Source organism: Chaetodon trifascialis, chromosome 8, assembly GCF_039877785.1.
Source record: "Chaetodon trifascialis isolate fChaTrf1 chromosome 8, fChaTrf1.hap1, whole genome shotgun sequence".
In the NCBI taxonomy this organism is placed as follows: domain Eukaryota; kingdom Metazoa; phylum Chordata; class Actinopteri; order Chaetodontiformes; family Chaetodontidae; genus Chaetodon; species Chaetodon trifascialis.
The window spans coordinates 25,912,075-25,927,802 of record NC_092063.1 but is presented as its reverse complement, the minus strand read 5'-3'; the positions used below and the strand labels follow the sequence as shown (position 1 = coordinate 25,927,802).

Sequence of the window (15,728 nt, the reverse complement as noted above, 5' to 3'; positions counted from 1 at the left end):
TACACTTTGTAATAAAAGCAGTTCACTTCTCCACAGATGTCCCCATTTATATAACTCGTGCAATATGATTCATCTGGAAAATTCCCTAGAGTTGACACTCATCATGATACTTTCTTTCACAATTTGTCTCCCCCTTCTGATTACGTCTCAGACAAAACATTACTTTTTTGTCTTAAATAGAATGTGTAGACACTTAAGGCAAGGTAAATCTATTGTTATAGCAGCTCAACATTTAAAAAGACATTAAAAAGGAAAATAAAATCAATCAAGATACAAACAGACAAAAAATAAAATAAAGCTGGTACAGTTATAGTAGAGAAAGAAATTAAAGTGCTGTAAAGAACTGATCAATCAAAAGCACAGATCAATTCAGATTTGAAAGTGGTTCAAATCGGGGCATCGTCAAGAAGTTGGTTCTGTCTGTGTGCGTCCATGAAAAGTTTGAAGCAGCAACGTTTCTGTCTGCACCCTGCTGGAGATGAAGGCATGCATACAGCTCTCCAAATCCTGCCTGAACATGAGGTCTCCATGTCTTTCTGTGTCTTTGACGTGATAAAACGCTGGTTAGCTTTTGCCTTGATGTGGCTGCTGAAGCTCACATTTGACCACTGAGTTTTCTGACTTGGGCTTATTAATGTGGAATGAAGCTGAGCAAGAACTTTGACTGAATTACACTAGCACAGTGTCAGTGGGACCATAGTCATTTGGTGAGAGAGTGAATAACTGAGGGTTTGTCTAGTTAGCTTTTTGTCCGCTAAGCAGTCTTATGTTGTCCATAATTTGACGTAGTGGGAGAATGCACAGACTGAACTGTAATCAGTATCAAAGGCTGCACAATGATCCAGAACTGATGTTTTATCTGTGCTGTGAAGTGGTCTGAAACCACATTTTAGTCTGAACAAAAGGTGACAAAGGGTAAACAAAACATATACTATTGTTTGCACTTGCCAGACCAGACCATGGTCCATGAATCCTAGGTATGCATCCCACCCCCCCTTGCAGACATTGTACATCAGATCAGCATCAGCACAAAAGTAGCAAAAATTAAAGATCCTTCCTTGAGTCAACTGTTTCTAGTGCGGTGTTTTCTCCTCTTAACATTCTTCATGGTTGTTTTTTGAAAGAGCACTGCAGCTAAAATCATCTCCAGGAATTTTCAGATGCCGTCGTTTCGATCCATCAGCCCCCTTTCTTTCCATCTAACTAAACACTTCTAAATAGAAAAGATCCATCTGTCCTCTGAGATTCGGATGACACTTTTTCAGGTTTGTGTGAATGCTTAAACATGGTGACATGGCTTCAAATCTACCCCCTCTCTCTTCCTTTGAACTCCAGACTCTAAAGCCATCGTCGATGGGAACCTGAAGCTGATCCTGGGTCTGATCTGGACCTTGATCCTGCACTACTCCATCTCCATGCCCATGTGGGACGAGGAGGAGGAGGGGGATGACGTCAAGCAGAAGACGCCCAAGCAGAGGCTGCTGGGGTGGATCCAGAACAAACTGCCCGAGCTTCCTATCACCAACTTCAACAGGGACTGGCAGACCGGCCGGGCCCTCGGGGCCCTGGTCGACAGCTGTGCTCCAGGTGAGGAAAGCGTGCGTCTGTGTGTGAATGAACATCAGCCACGTACGAAGTACCAGAAACATTTACCTCTGGAGGATAACAGCTCAGTGCCAGTCACCTGAGACACTTGCCCATATGAGCTGATGATATTTGAATATCTCAGTTTAATACAGTATTTGAACTATTTGGCATCATAACTGTCTGCACACAACAGGGATTGACAGCTGCAGATCTGAGGTCAGGGAAAGCACGAGTGTAATTCTCTGTGTGAGAGTGAAAAGTTGAAGAGAGTGGAGAGGAGGGCGAGTACCGAACCTTCCCACTGATCTGGTTAAAATGGGAAAGTGGGGAGAGAAGAGGAGCAGGGTGGAGGATGAGGAGACCGAGGGGAGGAGGGATGAAGGTGAAGGAAAGTGAGGCATAAAGGAGGTTTGTGTTTACATGCTCAGGATGCTTGGCATACCTGTGGATCACCAGCAGCCTTGAGCCGGAGATAAGGATTCAGCAAAAGCTTTTATTTCCCTCCAGCAAAAGATTTCCAACACTGTCCAAAGATAACAACCTTAAGACTTGAGTGAGTTATGAACAAGTCAGTAAAAACTGCTGATGCTCACACTGCCAGGATACACTGTGATGATGAAGGAACACCATAACATCCAACTGACAAATTCAAGGGCAGACGTGTTGGTGAGCATGGAGACAGACATACGACCCCACACCTGATTACTGCTGCAGATTCACCTTCACATTAAGATTAGGCGTGTTTTGAATTCTCCCTTTATCTGCTGGACATCGTCAAGGCTGAACTTTGGAGCCAACATGTTGGCCATGATTAGACAGATTGGCTGTAACTCAAGAAGCACTCAGTTTATTTGTGTAGTTCACATGTACTTAAATGTCTCTCATTGCAACAGAAATACTGCTTGATACTGACAGCACTTCACTGCCCACTGAGAATAACTTAAAGTTTAAACTAAGGTCCTGATGACCCCTGTCATGCTTTTATTTAGCGAGACAAAATGTTAAAGTTTTAAATTAAAGTTTTAGTTTTACACTATTGACATGGCTGTCACATTATATTGTTATGATATGTTTCTACTTTTCCATCTTATTTTACATTGTGTATATTCATTTTGTATGCTTATTTTTATGTCTATTCTGTGTGAAGCACGTGGTGAATGTGGTCTCTTATTATTATATTACTACTTATACATTAAATGATGAATTATTGCCCTGCTGCTTCCTGTGTTCAATCCAATTCACCTCCTTGATTTCCTGCAGGTCTGTGTCCTGACTGGGACCAGTGGGATCAGACCAAACCAGTGGACAATGCCCGTGAGGCCATGCAGCAAGCTGACGACTGGTTGGGCATCCCACAGGTAACATAAATACCATTACAATAGACCAGTACGATTCTTTTCAAATAAGAAATGGCACTTTCTTCCTCTTACAAATGAAAGTTGAATTCATAAGCAGTACAGCGGTGAATTCAGATCAGTGTCGGGGTGATCCTGATATGTTTTAATGGCTCTGTATCAGCTGAAATCTGTGCTGTGGTTTGACCACCTCAGTCTGTTCATGTTGCAGCACTGCTCTCCTTCACCACAGCCAGCCTCTGCATTGCAGCATGTCAGTGCACAGGAGAGTGACAATGAGAGGCTGGCAAAAAAAACCCCAAAAAAACAAAAAACATAATTCTTGTCTTGATGGTCATGATCATTAGCAAAGTTCAGTGTACAGAACTTTTAGGTAGCAGCTTCTCATTTTTAGCTGACTCAGTTGAAATGACAAACTTGTCTGGTTCTTCCACTGCTTGTGTAACGATGCATACAACCGAGAGTGAACTGAGTGTTTCTGTAGTTCCCACAACAGAGTGAGACGTTGTCTGTCTCTCTGTATGGGACAGAATCCAGTTAGCATGCAGTACTGCAACAGTGCTGAGTCTTGTGGGATTTACTTGGACGTCATTTACAGAATCCACATGACCTTCACCTTGTATCCCCTTTAGTGCTTGTCCAGAATGAAAAGTTGAATATTTAATAGAGATTTTAAACTGAGTTCACCATATTTAGTGTTGCTGTGCTGGTTCTTGGGATGGGTTGCTGTGACTGTCTGACAGTGTTGTGTTGGCATGATTGGCACAGTGCAGGCAGCTGGCACAGCATAGCATGCCAACAGTCGACTCTGTGGTTGCTGCTGTTTCCGCCTTCAGCTCTGCTTCTGTTCAGACTGCCTTTGTCCTCCCCCTGCTGTCTTTGTGGCTTGTAGAATCAGCCAGTCAGTGTGTCTGTGTGAGTGGGTGCCTGCTGGTTTGCGTGCGAGTTTGTATCAGGTACTTTCTGAGCTGAGGAAGAGGTTGGTATGTGTTCTGACCACTAAATCACAACACTGCTCAGTTGATTTTTGTGGGTAATAGTCTCCATGACAACTATGCAAGCACTGCTCCAGGCTGTACAGCTATCCCCTCTCTTCTTTTCATCAGAAAATGTGCGAACAAGAAAATCATTCTTCTTCATGTCTTGGCCTCTTAGGTGATAACCCCTGAAGAGATTGTTGACCCCAATGTGGACGAACATTCAGTTATGACCTACCTGTCCCAGTTCCCCAAGGCCAAACTGAAGCCTGGCGCACCTCTCCGACCCAAACTCAACCCCAAGAAGGCCCGCGCCTATGGGCCAGGTACACACGAACACACACATCTGCAGCAAGACAAAGGCTGTTGTATTGAGCTGAGCAGCTGCATCAGTTTAGAGCAGGGATGAGTTTGATGTTTACAGCCATGTATCCAAAAACTGAGCTAGAGGCTATAGTCAGGCACTGAGAGGGAATGTCAGTTCATCCACACCTGCAGCCCTTTCTGTGTTAGTCCGGGATCATATGTCACATATACACATGTTTAATGAACTGTCCCAACTCTCCTGCCACCTGTTCTCTCTGAAGGTGTTGAGCCTGTCGGTAATGTTGTGATGAAGAAGGCTGTGTTCACTGTGGAGACCATCAGTGCAGGAATGGGAGAGGTGCTGGTTTACGTGGAGGACCCTGCAGGACACAGAGAGGAGGTAAGACACTGCAGATTTGACTTGCTCGTCCTTGTGAGATACTGCTATTGAAATTTTTGGTCATCATGGTCATCATTCTGTTAAATTTCCTCCAGGCTAAAGTTACAGCCAACAACGATAAGAACCGCACCTACTCTGTCTTCTACATCCCTAAAGTCACTGGCATGCACAAGGTAAGATCAGAGTTATATTTAATGCAGAAGACTGATCTGACATAACTGTGGCATGAGTCACAAAGGGACACATGGACTATGGTAGAGTTTAGATGCAGGAAGTCAGTGGTCGAAAGTACACTTATTCATGTACTTAAGTATAGTTTTGAGATACCTTTGCTCCATTTTATGCCCCTTTATGCTTCTGCTTCATTACCTTTCAAAGGAAATAATGTACTTTTTACTCCACTTATTCATCTAAACAGCTGTAGTTATTAGTGGCTGAGCATAATTTGCAGATTGTCGTAAAAAACACAAGATGCATTGCTCTATGAAAAGCAGTCCTGAGTCCTGAAAGTTTTATATTCTTAGAAAAAGTATTTCTTTTTTATGTAAAGTGTTATTTCAGTGAATAGTAAATATATGAAAAATGAATATTTTTTTTTTTTTTGCATTTCAGTGCAAATGTTTTCATAATTGACATAACAAGTGCTCTAATTTTGATACTTTGTCAATTGTATTTAGCCTTTATTTTGCTTTGAGATTCATAATCTCTTTTGCAAGACAGCAGCATAAAAGTTTCATATAAAAGAAACAAGACTTGAAACAAAACAGCAAATTAGATCAAACAATGAATCAGCAGTGTTCAGTAAGAGGACTTGTGCATTCAGTGGTCAAATTGTCCTTTATCCTCTTTTTAGAATCTTCCCTGTTTCTAAAATAACCAAGTTCAAGGTGACTCTGTAGCTCACACCATGATGCATGGCTTGGAAATGTTATATTTAACTGTTATCATCAACAGTTCCCTTCCATTTTGGACAGTTTTACACAATAGTACCACAAAGAGCAACCTTGAACACCATTATCGTGCCCTGTATGTCAAAGCAGCTACAGAAACTAAACAGACAAGAACACTGAATTCAAGTGTGAAAACCGCAAGGAGAATAAGAGGGACTGAGACAAGCAGGCCAAGGATTCAAACCTGCGACACAAGCTGTTCCCAGTGTCTCCGTACAATGTTGACCCAATAATGGCAAGAATTACCATTGATAAGCCTGCTGCCTCTCTCTCGCTTCCCCACAGATGCACACTTTCAAGAGCTTGAGAAAAACTCTTTTGTGACTGAACATGCCAAAAAGACTAATAAGCATTTTGACTAAAAAAAAGATGAAAAGCAAACAATATAAAAGGTCCGTCCTGCCAGGTCAAACATGTTCATCATAAACTGATCATAGTGGTCACAGTATAATAGTATGCTGTAAAACAGTATGAACTTTATGTCCCAGAATTATTTATGGTTTCCTTTTTTCAGTGTTTCCCAGCAGTGTACTGTATAACAATGAGTCCATAGTTCATTAGATTGATGATACCTGGACCTGGACAAACAACATAACATGTTAGATGGATTAATCAATCAAAAACATTTATTTATCATTCTCATTCATTTAAGTTAATTTTAAGTTTTTGCTAAAATCAGCTCATGTAAGACGCTGCGATTCCCAGCTGCTGTAGGCAGCAGCGGTGACAGTGTTTGCTGCAGGTGTGATGGTGATGACTGAATATCCACAGGAAGGACAGAGCAGCCTCCTGCACTCAAAACACACACTAATCCCACTTTTCATTTATAGGTGTTGCATACAAAATGTTTTTTAACTGTCCTGTCTTACTGTCTACTGCAGACAAGAGAAAGTATTTAAGACAATTAAAGATGATTTAAGTAAAATTGAGTAATTTATTTAAAAGAAACTGAATTTATTCCAATTTGTTCCAGACACACCTCTCAGTCTCTGCTCTCTGCTCTGTAGGTGACAGTGTTGTTTGCAGGGCAGCACATCTCTAAGAGCCCCTTCGAGGTGGAGGTCGGCATGGCTCAGGGAGACTCCAGCAAGGCCACGGCCCAGGGACCAGGCCTCGAGCCGTCAGGAAACATCGCCAACAAGACCACCTACTTTGACGTCTACACAGCAGGTAATAGCACGGATGATGTATGATGTAAGAGAGGTTTGGTCTCTTCGCCTGCGAGAATATATGTTTTTTTTGCTGTCCTTGCATCCCCTCATCTCCCTCCCTCGTCTCAGGTGCTGGTATTGGCGAGGTGGAGGTAACAATCATGGACCCTGCTGGCAAGAAGAATACAGTGACTTGCAACATTGAGGACAAGGGCAACAGCAGCTACCGCTGCACCTACAAACCCACCCAGGAGGGCCAGCACATCATCTACGTCACCTTCGCTGGTGGTCAGATCAGCAAGAGTCCCTTCACGGTCACTGTGGGAGAGGGTAAGAGTTCTGCACGTGGTTCCTTAGCAGCCAGCCTGTTCTAGTCGTATTCCAGTGTCACTGAGGAAGCTTGTGTCTAAAAGTCATTTTGTACAGGATGTTACTGGAACATTCTGTACTCTCTGTACTTTGACTGGTTTTCCCAGTCAATGACCAAACTTAAATTAATGAAAGTCCAAGATCTCAGTGTTATTATGTTATATTATGGCTAAAACAACATCCACTGTGTATCACTGTTTACAAGACAAAACCATTGTAAACCTTCAGTCCTTGCTCACTCTTTGCTGTTTTTCTTTATTTGTGTTAAATGTTTTGCTGTCTTGTCCTGTCATTGTTCGGGATGCTGTGTCCTCTCTCCTCTCTTCCCCTCCCTCCTTCCCTTCTTCTCTTTGATAGAGACCTGATGGTATCTGTCCTCTCTCTGGAACGGCCTCTTCCTTCTGCTGTCATTTCCTGTTTCCTAGGATCTCTCTTGGGTACCCGCTGTGTTGTGTGCGTGTGATTGCATGCATGAGTGGGTGAGCAGTGTGTGATATCGGACTGCGTTGTCCTTTACTCTGTATGTGTGTTTTGGTGGAATTGCATGTTTCTGCTTGTGACTAATTTCCCACTGTGGACTTGCTTTATATGTGTGGTCTGTGTCATCTGCCTGTTGGGTTCTAACTCAAAATGACTCCATCAACATATCCACTCACAAACGTATTCTCAGATGTCAGTGGAAGAAGAATACCACCTTAAAGCTGTACTTTCTTTCTGCCCAGGAAAGAGACGCCTCCTAACTTTTACACTGTGGCACAATTCACAAAGAACTGTATTTGCATTGCATGACCCGCATTGTGTAAAATGCACCATTTAGCACAGTGATTCATGTTTTCTAGTGATTAAAATAGCAAACGTGGTAGGATTGTAATTAGCTTTGCCTCTCTGAGAGATAACACAACCTTTAAATTGCACTGGGCGTGTCCCTTCCTCATCACTTGTGTTGAAAGCACAGGATGCTTAAATAGCAAACTACTGGAGATATGAAAACATTTCGGTACCACTTATGGCTTTGTTAATGGTTAATGAATTATTTAAAAATGCTTCATACATGATAAATAAGCCATCCTTTCTATTAGGTAATAACGCAGTTCTTAATGGTGGTAATCCCTTGGAACTTTTGCTCAACAGTGGCAGCTACGGGATACTGCTAAATGTTAAGATTTAGTTCAGCAGTATCACAAGTAAAGAAAGTCCTAAAGTCACAGAACTAGGGATGGGAGTTAATAAGAATTTAATGATTCCGATTCCATTATCGATTTTGCTTATCGATCCGATTCCTTATGGATTCTCTTATCGATTCTCATTGGGTGAGGAAATAAAGTTACCTTCGGCACTAATAACAGCTGACGCCCTGGTGTTTGCTCTGATTCGCAAGCGTCGCTAAGTAGCGTATCAAACACGTGACATTCCTGCAAATGAATTGCATGCTGTGTGGACAAATGTTTTAGCATGTTGGAGGTATTTCTCCCCTCTGAAGAAACTTTGCACGTGTTGCCCTTGTGTCATCTTTTCACATGAAATATAGCCATACTTTGGAGCGTTTCTTCCTCGACGCCATATCACTACGTTCTAAACCAAAAAAAATGCAGCGTGTGTGACGTTATCGTGCATGTACAAGACAGGCGGAATCGATAAGCAGAAGAATCGTTAACCAGGCAGGCAAACGATTCCAAGGAATAGAGCTACTGGGAGCTGGTTCTCAAAAAGAACCAGTTCTCGATTCCCATCCCTACACAGAAATGACAGTAATGTCAGATATGCAGGAATGTCTCTCTGCCACCATCAGCTACTGGTCATACCAGACCGTGTGTTTTATTGTTTATAAAATCAACTTTTAGCTTGTAATGAAAATAAAGTTGTGTCTTATTCAATAATGTACATAACTATCTTTAATAAATGTCATGGCTCCTGGGAAAGGCAGTATCACAGTATCAGTGTCACACATCGCAGCTTGTCTTAATGGGCTTTACAAGCAAGTTTGCAGTTCTAAATAAAAAGAACTGCAGTTACAAATGTTAATAATTCATAGGTCAAGATCTAACGATCTAAAAAGTGTTAATAAGCTGTTAATAAATGGATTCTGGTCTTCACTGTATGCAGCCCTTTTCTTGACAAGTGGTCCAAAGGTCTAATTAATCTGAGGACTCTTCAAAGTTTGGCAACTCGAAAGTTGTTCTTTTAAATTGGCTTGTTGCTGATCAAAAAAGAATTAGTGAATTATTTGTTAACCATTGATAAAGTTGTTAGGCACAAGCTATCATCATATATTTTCATATTGTATAGGAGCTCACTACAGAAAGTTTTTTGGGTTTTTTGGATTCAGCTTTTCAGCTTTTTCCATTCATCTGGGGGGAAAGAAAAAAAAGGCGTGCAGACCTGCACACATCACCTGCTGACATCAACATAGATTTTATTATAATGAAATATCAATTTATTCTTTTTCCTAGAGGTCCAAATAGTCTACTCCCTAGAAGATATCTTGTGCCTCTGTTCCTGTGGGGTTTCCTGTGCTTCCTGCAGGCCATCCAACTGTGACTCAGCAGCTCCAATTTTAAACACTTGTAATCAAGAGATATGAAGGGTACTCCACTTCTGTGTGAGGATAAAGGCTTGCTTCCTTCACTGTGGTCTCTGAAAACCCTCTGCGGAATAAGATAGATGGATAAGAGGCAAAGGAGGGATGTGCAGGGTAGGAGGAAGGCGGGAAAGGACAACTGAAAAGCAGTGAAAGCTTTCCAGTAACCCTTCGTCCTTCTTGAAAATGATGGATGTACTGTTCGGATAGGAGCTGTTTTGGATTCATATCATTCACACTGCACCTCATTCTTCTCGTCCCCACTGAAACCACTGCAAAACTCACATACAGTCATAATGTTGGAGTCAAGATACTGAGAGCTGCCTGTTTCTCTCTCACTCTTTTATTGTGTCTCCCTGCAGCATGTAACCCCAGCCTCTGCAGAGCTAAGGGTCGTGGTCTGCAGCCAAAGGGCCTTAGGGTGAAGGAGACTGCAGACTTCAAGGTTTACACCAAAGGAGCTGGCACTGGAGACCTCAAAGTGTCCATCAAGGGACCCAGTGAGTTGCACTGCAGGCACCACGCTTGTTTTTCCTACTGCCTGTTGATTTCTCTATCCATCAATTGTAACACATCACTTTAGGCAAGGTCTGAAATGCAGCAAGTCCACTGTAAACCCATTTGAAGCAGTGATTAGCTTGTGAATGCAAGAGATGCACCAGAGAGATAGATCAGAAAATGACAATAGATTTAATACTGTCCCACATAATGCTGCACTATTGTGAGTATACTGACTATTGACATTGGCTCAGTTCCCCTCAACTCCACAGAGCATTTTAGCCTCTCCAGCTCAAGCTTACTGTTAATTCTCACTGCTGTCATCAGCTTTGTTTGCAGCAGCAGCTCTTTTCAGTGAAACTCTGTATGCTGCACACTACCTGCACTGCACCAGACTGCAGACAAAGTTTGCTAGTAGCCGATAAACATAGTTAAGCAATTTGCAACTGAGCAGCCAGATATGTTTTTCAGGAGCTGGTGAAAACGATAGTTGAACTACAGTGTAAAGAATGAATACTGGAATAGTAGTAGACCACTCTTCCACGGCATGGTACGGCTTGACTGGCTTTTGTTTCAGCTCAGTCCTCAGTTATGTCGTCAGGAGCACATTGAACATACATGGTCCAGCCTTATCCTAGGTTTTGACCCAGTCTCATTTAACATAGCCCAAAATCACAATGGTAAGATGTTGTTCATAATATGTCATGGTTAAAGCTTGTTCCATGGGCCGTGCAAACAAGGCCCATATTTGTTTGTTTTCTTCTTGCTTCTTAAATTAGCAGCAAATTGTTAATATTATGTGCGTGTGTGTTTACAGAGGGTCTTGAGGAGCCATGTAAAAGGAAAGATCTTGGAGATGGTGTGTATGGATTTGAGTATTACCCCACCGCACCTGGAACATATAGCATCACCATCACCTGGGGCGGACAGCACATCCCCCGCAGGTACACACACACTCGTATGGACACAAATCCTGCAACTGAACTACATTTTCACTGTGACTAATAAGTCTCTGCTCCGTTTAGTCCGATTGAGGTCAAGATTGGTGCGGAGGCTGGCCAGCAGAAAGTGAGGGCTTGGGGTCCAGGGCTGGAGGGTGGCGTTGTTGGAAAATCTGCTGACTTTGTGGTGGAGGCTGTTGGAGACAACGTCGGTACACTGGGTAAGCAAAGCAGTGAGACAACAGAGATAACGCACACAGTGCAAGATTCCTGAAAGTATGTGTTGTTGTAAGTATCCAACAGTTTCTAAACCTGCTGTGTTTGTGATTTTCCCTGCTCAGGTTTTTCTGTGGAGGGTCCATCTCAGGCCAAGATTGAATGTGATGACAAGGGCGATGGGTCCTGTGACGTGCGCTACTGGCCCACAGAGCCTGGCGAGTATGCTGTGCACGTGCTCTGCAACAACGAAGACATCCAGCACTCCCCCTTTATGGCTGAGATTGTCAACCCACCAGGCAAAGACTTCTACCCTGACAAGGTGCGCACCCACCCAGGGATCCATGTACTGACATGTTGTGCAACTGCAAAACACGCATAAGATTTAAAACTAATGACAATTATTTCTTTTAATGTTGAAATTATTTAAGTGATAGCCCTTCAAATTCCTGAAGCTCCGTCAATGTGTTTTTTCCAGGTGAAGGCGTATGGTCCAGGCCTCCAAAGCAGTGGTTTGGCTGTTGGAAAGCCCACCGAGTTCACAGTCGATGCCAAGCAAGGAGGAAAAGCTCCTCTGAAGATTGTGGCTCAGGTAAGGCTGTGTGTGTTTCTGTATATGACCAGAAACTTATCTGGTCCTGTTTCAGCCACTCAACACCTCTGTCTTCATGAAATGTTGTTTTAACTAACCCTTAAATTATTGGTTTTCCACATCTGCACAGGATGGTGAAGGTACTCCTGTGGATGTTCAGGTGAAGGATAATGGCAATGGAACCTACAGCTGTACTTATACCCCACGTAAACCTGTAAAACACACTGCCATGGTCTCCTGGGGTGGAGTCAACATCCCTGACAGCCCATTCAGGGTGAGAACACAAAGGTTTTCCAGGAGTTTATATTAAGGACACTTTGTCACAAAAACATCTCTTCAGCTGTTGTGTTTTTGACCACAGATGAATATCGGAGCAGGCTGTCATCCAAACAAGGTGAAGGTGTCAGGACCCGGTGTGGCCAAGACTGGCCTCAAGGCCTTCGAGCCAACATACTTCACAGTTGACTGCGCAGAGGCTGGTCAAGGTAAAACTATGTAAAACTGATCATCCTTTCACAAAGTAAATCAGTGCGTTTGCTGCCTGCCCAGCCAAATGACAGACAAACCTAGCAGCTAGCTAGTGCAGAAAGTAGAATATGTGGCACCGAAAAGTCAGTAGCCTTTCAGGAGTTGTTGGAAAGCAAAGCAGAGCTGGAAGTGGAGAGAATCTTGGGCTTTCATTCATCAGCTGACCAGACACACGACTGCAGATGAATGTTAATGTTCCTCTCTGTCTTTTGGACGTTTAAATAGGTAATTGTTTGTTAATAAATTTGCCCTCTTCATACTATGTGTTTACTTTAGTTTTCTCCCTATAACTTAGTTGAGTTAAGGAAGGAAATGAGGAAAAATGGCTGCATTGAATGGCTGTGAAGCATCACCAGAAAGGATTAGTGTGTCCTGATGACTTGTGCCTCCTGTCCTCAGGTGACATCAGTATAGGGATCAAGTGTGCCCCTGGAGTGGTGGGACCTGCAGAGGCCGACATCGACTTTGATATCATTAGGAATGACAATGACACATTCACTGTTAAATACACTCCTCCTGGAGCAGGCAGCTACACCATCATGGTCCTGTTTGCTGACCAGGTGAGTTTGTAGCACGAATGAGAGCAGAGTGTGGATCTGTAGATTGAGTGTGTTAAAATGTGCCTTTGAACATGGTATTGCTTATGTTTGTTGTTCAGGCTATTCCAATGACGCCCATCAGGATCAAAGTGGATCCTTCTCATGATGCCAGCAAAGTTAAGGCCGAGGGACCAGGACTCAGCCGCAGTGGTAAGACAGACCGCCTATTCGTCAGGTGGTTCACTGTGAAGTATTTCCATTTGTTTTACTTATCTCCATATTATATAGAAGTATTTATCTTCTATCTTTTGTTTGGGATTCTATTTACTATTATTTTGTGTGTGTGTGTGTGTGTGTGTGTGTGTGTGTGTGTGTGTGTGTGTGTGTGTGTGTGTGTGTGTGTGTGTGTGTGTGTGTGTGTGTGTGTGTGTGTGTGTGTGTGTGTGTGTGTGTGTGTGTGTGTGTAATAATACTAGTAATGATGATGATACTGCTATCAACAACAATATTCAGAACTACTATTATTTATTGCAGTCAAACCTAAATGAAACAAAACAAAGAATGAACTGTTATAAATTGATAAATTGCTGGAATTTGACGAATGTAAAGTACTATGAAAATGTTGTGGATTATTGTTTAAGTTAAAACTTGACCTACACTCACATGGACTCTGATGAATGCTCGTTCTCTCTCAGGTGTTGAATTAAACAAGCCCACTCACTTCACTGTGAGCACTAAAGGAGCAGGAAAGGCCAACGTGGACTGCAACTTCAGCGGCCCAACCAAAGGAGAGGCTGTCAAGGACTTTGAAATAATCAACAACCATGACAACACACATACTGTGAAATATACACCTGTGCAGCAGGTAAGATGGAGGAGTCATTCGCACATGCAAAACAAACGATCACCCTGTGACATAACCCATCCACAGCCGGTATCGGCCAGAAGAACTGACATTTTTAGGCAGATACGTTTCAAAAACGTCCAACTAAAAACATTAACAGTGATGATATGTACAGTAGTCGATTGTAGGCTAACATGTTTCCACCTATCTTGCATAAACTCATTTTCAATCAAACATACTCATCTGAGAATGTTTTACACTAAAGACGACTTGCTTTCTTGTCCAGAGTTAGATAAAAATATCAATACTCAAAAATCAGTACTCATCAGCAATCCACGTCTGTGCGCCAGTATGAAGCTAAAGCCAACAGACAGTTAGCTAAGCTTAGCGTGAAAATGGGAGCAGAAGCTGGGGGAACAGCTAGTTCTCTGCCCAAAGGTTAGGTAACACCTCCAGCCAGCACCTCATCATGTGCTATGACATGTCTGTGTGTCATTGTTGGACATGGTAAAGAGGGAGGACAGAGGATCTGACTCAAATAGTCCCTGCAAGACAAATGCTCACTAGTTTACATGTTATGTCTCGTTCACAAACAGAAGTGTAATTAAAAGTAGGTTGTGGAGCCTCTACTGGTTGCTTTTACAGTCCTAACTTTTAGTTTTTTCATTTTTGTCTGTGTACAGTTTAAACAAACTGGATAATGTGTTACTTACTGAAGATTCATGCTTACCTAAGCTAATCACCTCCTGGCTCTACCACCATAGATAATGAACAGACATGACAGTAGTAGCAATTTTCTGGATCTTCAGAAATTTCAGACCTGTAATTTGCTTGCTCACTCAGAAACCTTTGGATCTGCCAGATATTACTTTGTTTTATGTTGGCGCTTATGTTAAAATTCACATCCGCATTAATCTGGTCACCCTTTCCAACATAATCATTTGTGTGATCCCATCTATGACACTGCTCTGTTTCATGACCCAGGGTCCTCTTGGAGTTGCTGTGACCTACGGTGGAGATCACATTCCCAAGAGCCCCTTCAACGTTGGTGTGGCACCCACACTGGACCTCAGCAAGATCAACATTACAGGCCTGGGAGACAGTACGTACTTGTACTCTCTACTACTCATGTACCTCTGCACCTTTTGATTCCAACCCTCATATGTAGCACAATCGTCTGTTGAACATACAGTATGTAACCAGAGCTGCATGGTGTTTTTGTTGCTCAGTCAGTGTTTCATTCTGTCTGAGATACAGAGTGTGAAAATGATCTGTTGTTGCTCGTGACCTAGCATTTCTCTTGTTATATGGAAGCCTATTGCTGCCAAGAAAAGAAAAACAGCTGAAAATAATGCATAATGTATAATGGAATATCCAAGTGGACCAGGAGTGTCAGTTGCTGTTCAGCTGTACAGCCCTGTCTTTTCTCTGTGTGTAATTGTTATTGTAGAGATGACTGTTGGCAAAGACCAGGAAGTGACTGTCAAATCAAAGGGTGCTGGTGGTCAGGGCAAGGTTGCCGCCAAGGTGACCGCACCATCAGGGAAGCCAGTGACCAGCAAGGTATGGCGGATGATTGGGATGCTCAGAACTGCCTTGTTTTTTGTAATGTATTTCAGTTATGTCTCAAATTTTGAACAAAACTTGTACCTCTAACATCTGATGCATATGTGCTCTAAATTTGTTTTTTTTTTTTTTTGTTTATCAGTAAGATCCTGTCTGTCTTTTCATATTTCTTGTTCCAGGTTGAGCCAGGGCTGAGCGCAGAGACCAGTCAGGTGAAGTTCATCCCCCGGGAGACGGGGCCATACCAGGTTGAACTGACCTATGATGGCGTGCCAATTCCTGGATCACCCTTCACCCCCACAGCTTATCCTGCGTCAGATCCATCCAAGGT

General features: G+C 42.7%; 1 protein-coding gene across 3 annotated transcripts in view; it reads left to right on the top strand.

The window, feature by feature from the left end:
• flna (filamin A, alpha (actin binding protein 280)) overlaps positions 1 to 15,728 on the top strand; it is a 44,989-nt gene that overhangs the window by 14,250 nt on the left and 15,011 nt on the right. For all 3 annotated transcript variants that reach the window (XM_070967608.1, XM_070967609.1, XM_070967607.1), the window contains exons 2-21: positions 1,336 to 1,587; positions 2,848 to 2,945; positions 4,098 to 4,245; positions 4,507 to 4,625; positions 4,721 to 4,798; positions 6,583 to 6,745; positions 6,856 to 7,056; positions 10,036 to 10,173; positions 10,989 to 11,115; positions 11,197 to 11,333; positions 11,454 to 11,650; positions 11,807 to 11,920; positions 12,051 to 12,194; positions 12,282 to 12,405; positions 12,848 to 13,008; positions 13,107 to 13,197; positions 13,683 to 13,852; positions 14,816 to 14,933; positions 15,282 to 15,394; positions 15,577 to 15,726. In XM_070967608.1, coding sequence (XP_070823709.1) covers positions 1,336 to 1,587; positions 2,848 to 2,945; positions 4,098 to 4,245; positions 4,507 to 4,625; positions 4,721 to 4,798; positions 6,583 to 6,745; positions 6,856 to 7,056; positions 10,036 to 10,173; positions 10,989 to 11,115; positions 11,197 to 11,333; positions 11,454 to 11,650; positions 11,807 to 11,920; positions 12,051 to 12,194; positions 12,282 to 12,405; positions 12,848 to 13,008; positions 13,107 to 13,197; positions 13,683 to 13,852; positions 14,816 to 14,933; positions 15,282 to 15,394; positions 15,577 to 15,726 — 2,843 coding nt within the window. The remainder of the gene's footprint in view (positions 1 to 1,335; positions 1,588 to 2,847; positions 2,946 to 4,097; positions 4,246 to 4,506; positions 4,626 to 4,720; positions 4,799 to 6,582; positions 6,746 to 6,855; positions 7,057 to 10,035; positions 10,174 to 10,988; positions 11,116 to 11,196; positions 11,334 to 11,453; positions 11,651 to 11,806; positions 11,921 to 12,050; positions 12,195 to 12,281; positions 12,406 to 12,847; positions 13,009 to 13,106; positions 13,198 to 13,682; positions 13,853 to 14,815; positions 14,934 to 15,281; positions 15,395 to 15,576; positions 15,727 to 15,728) is intronic.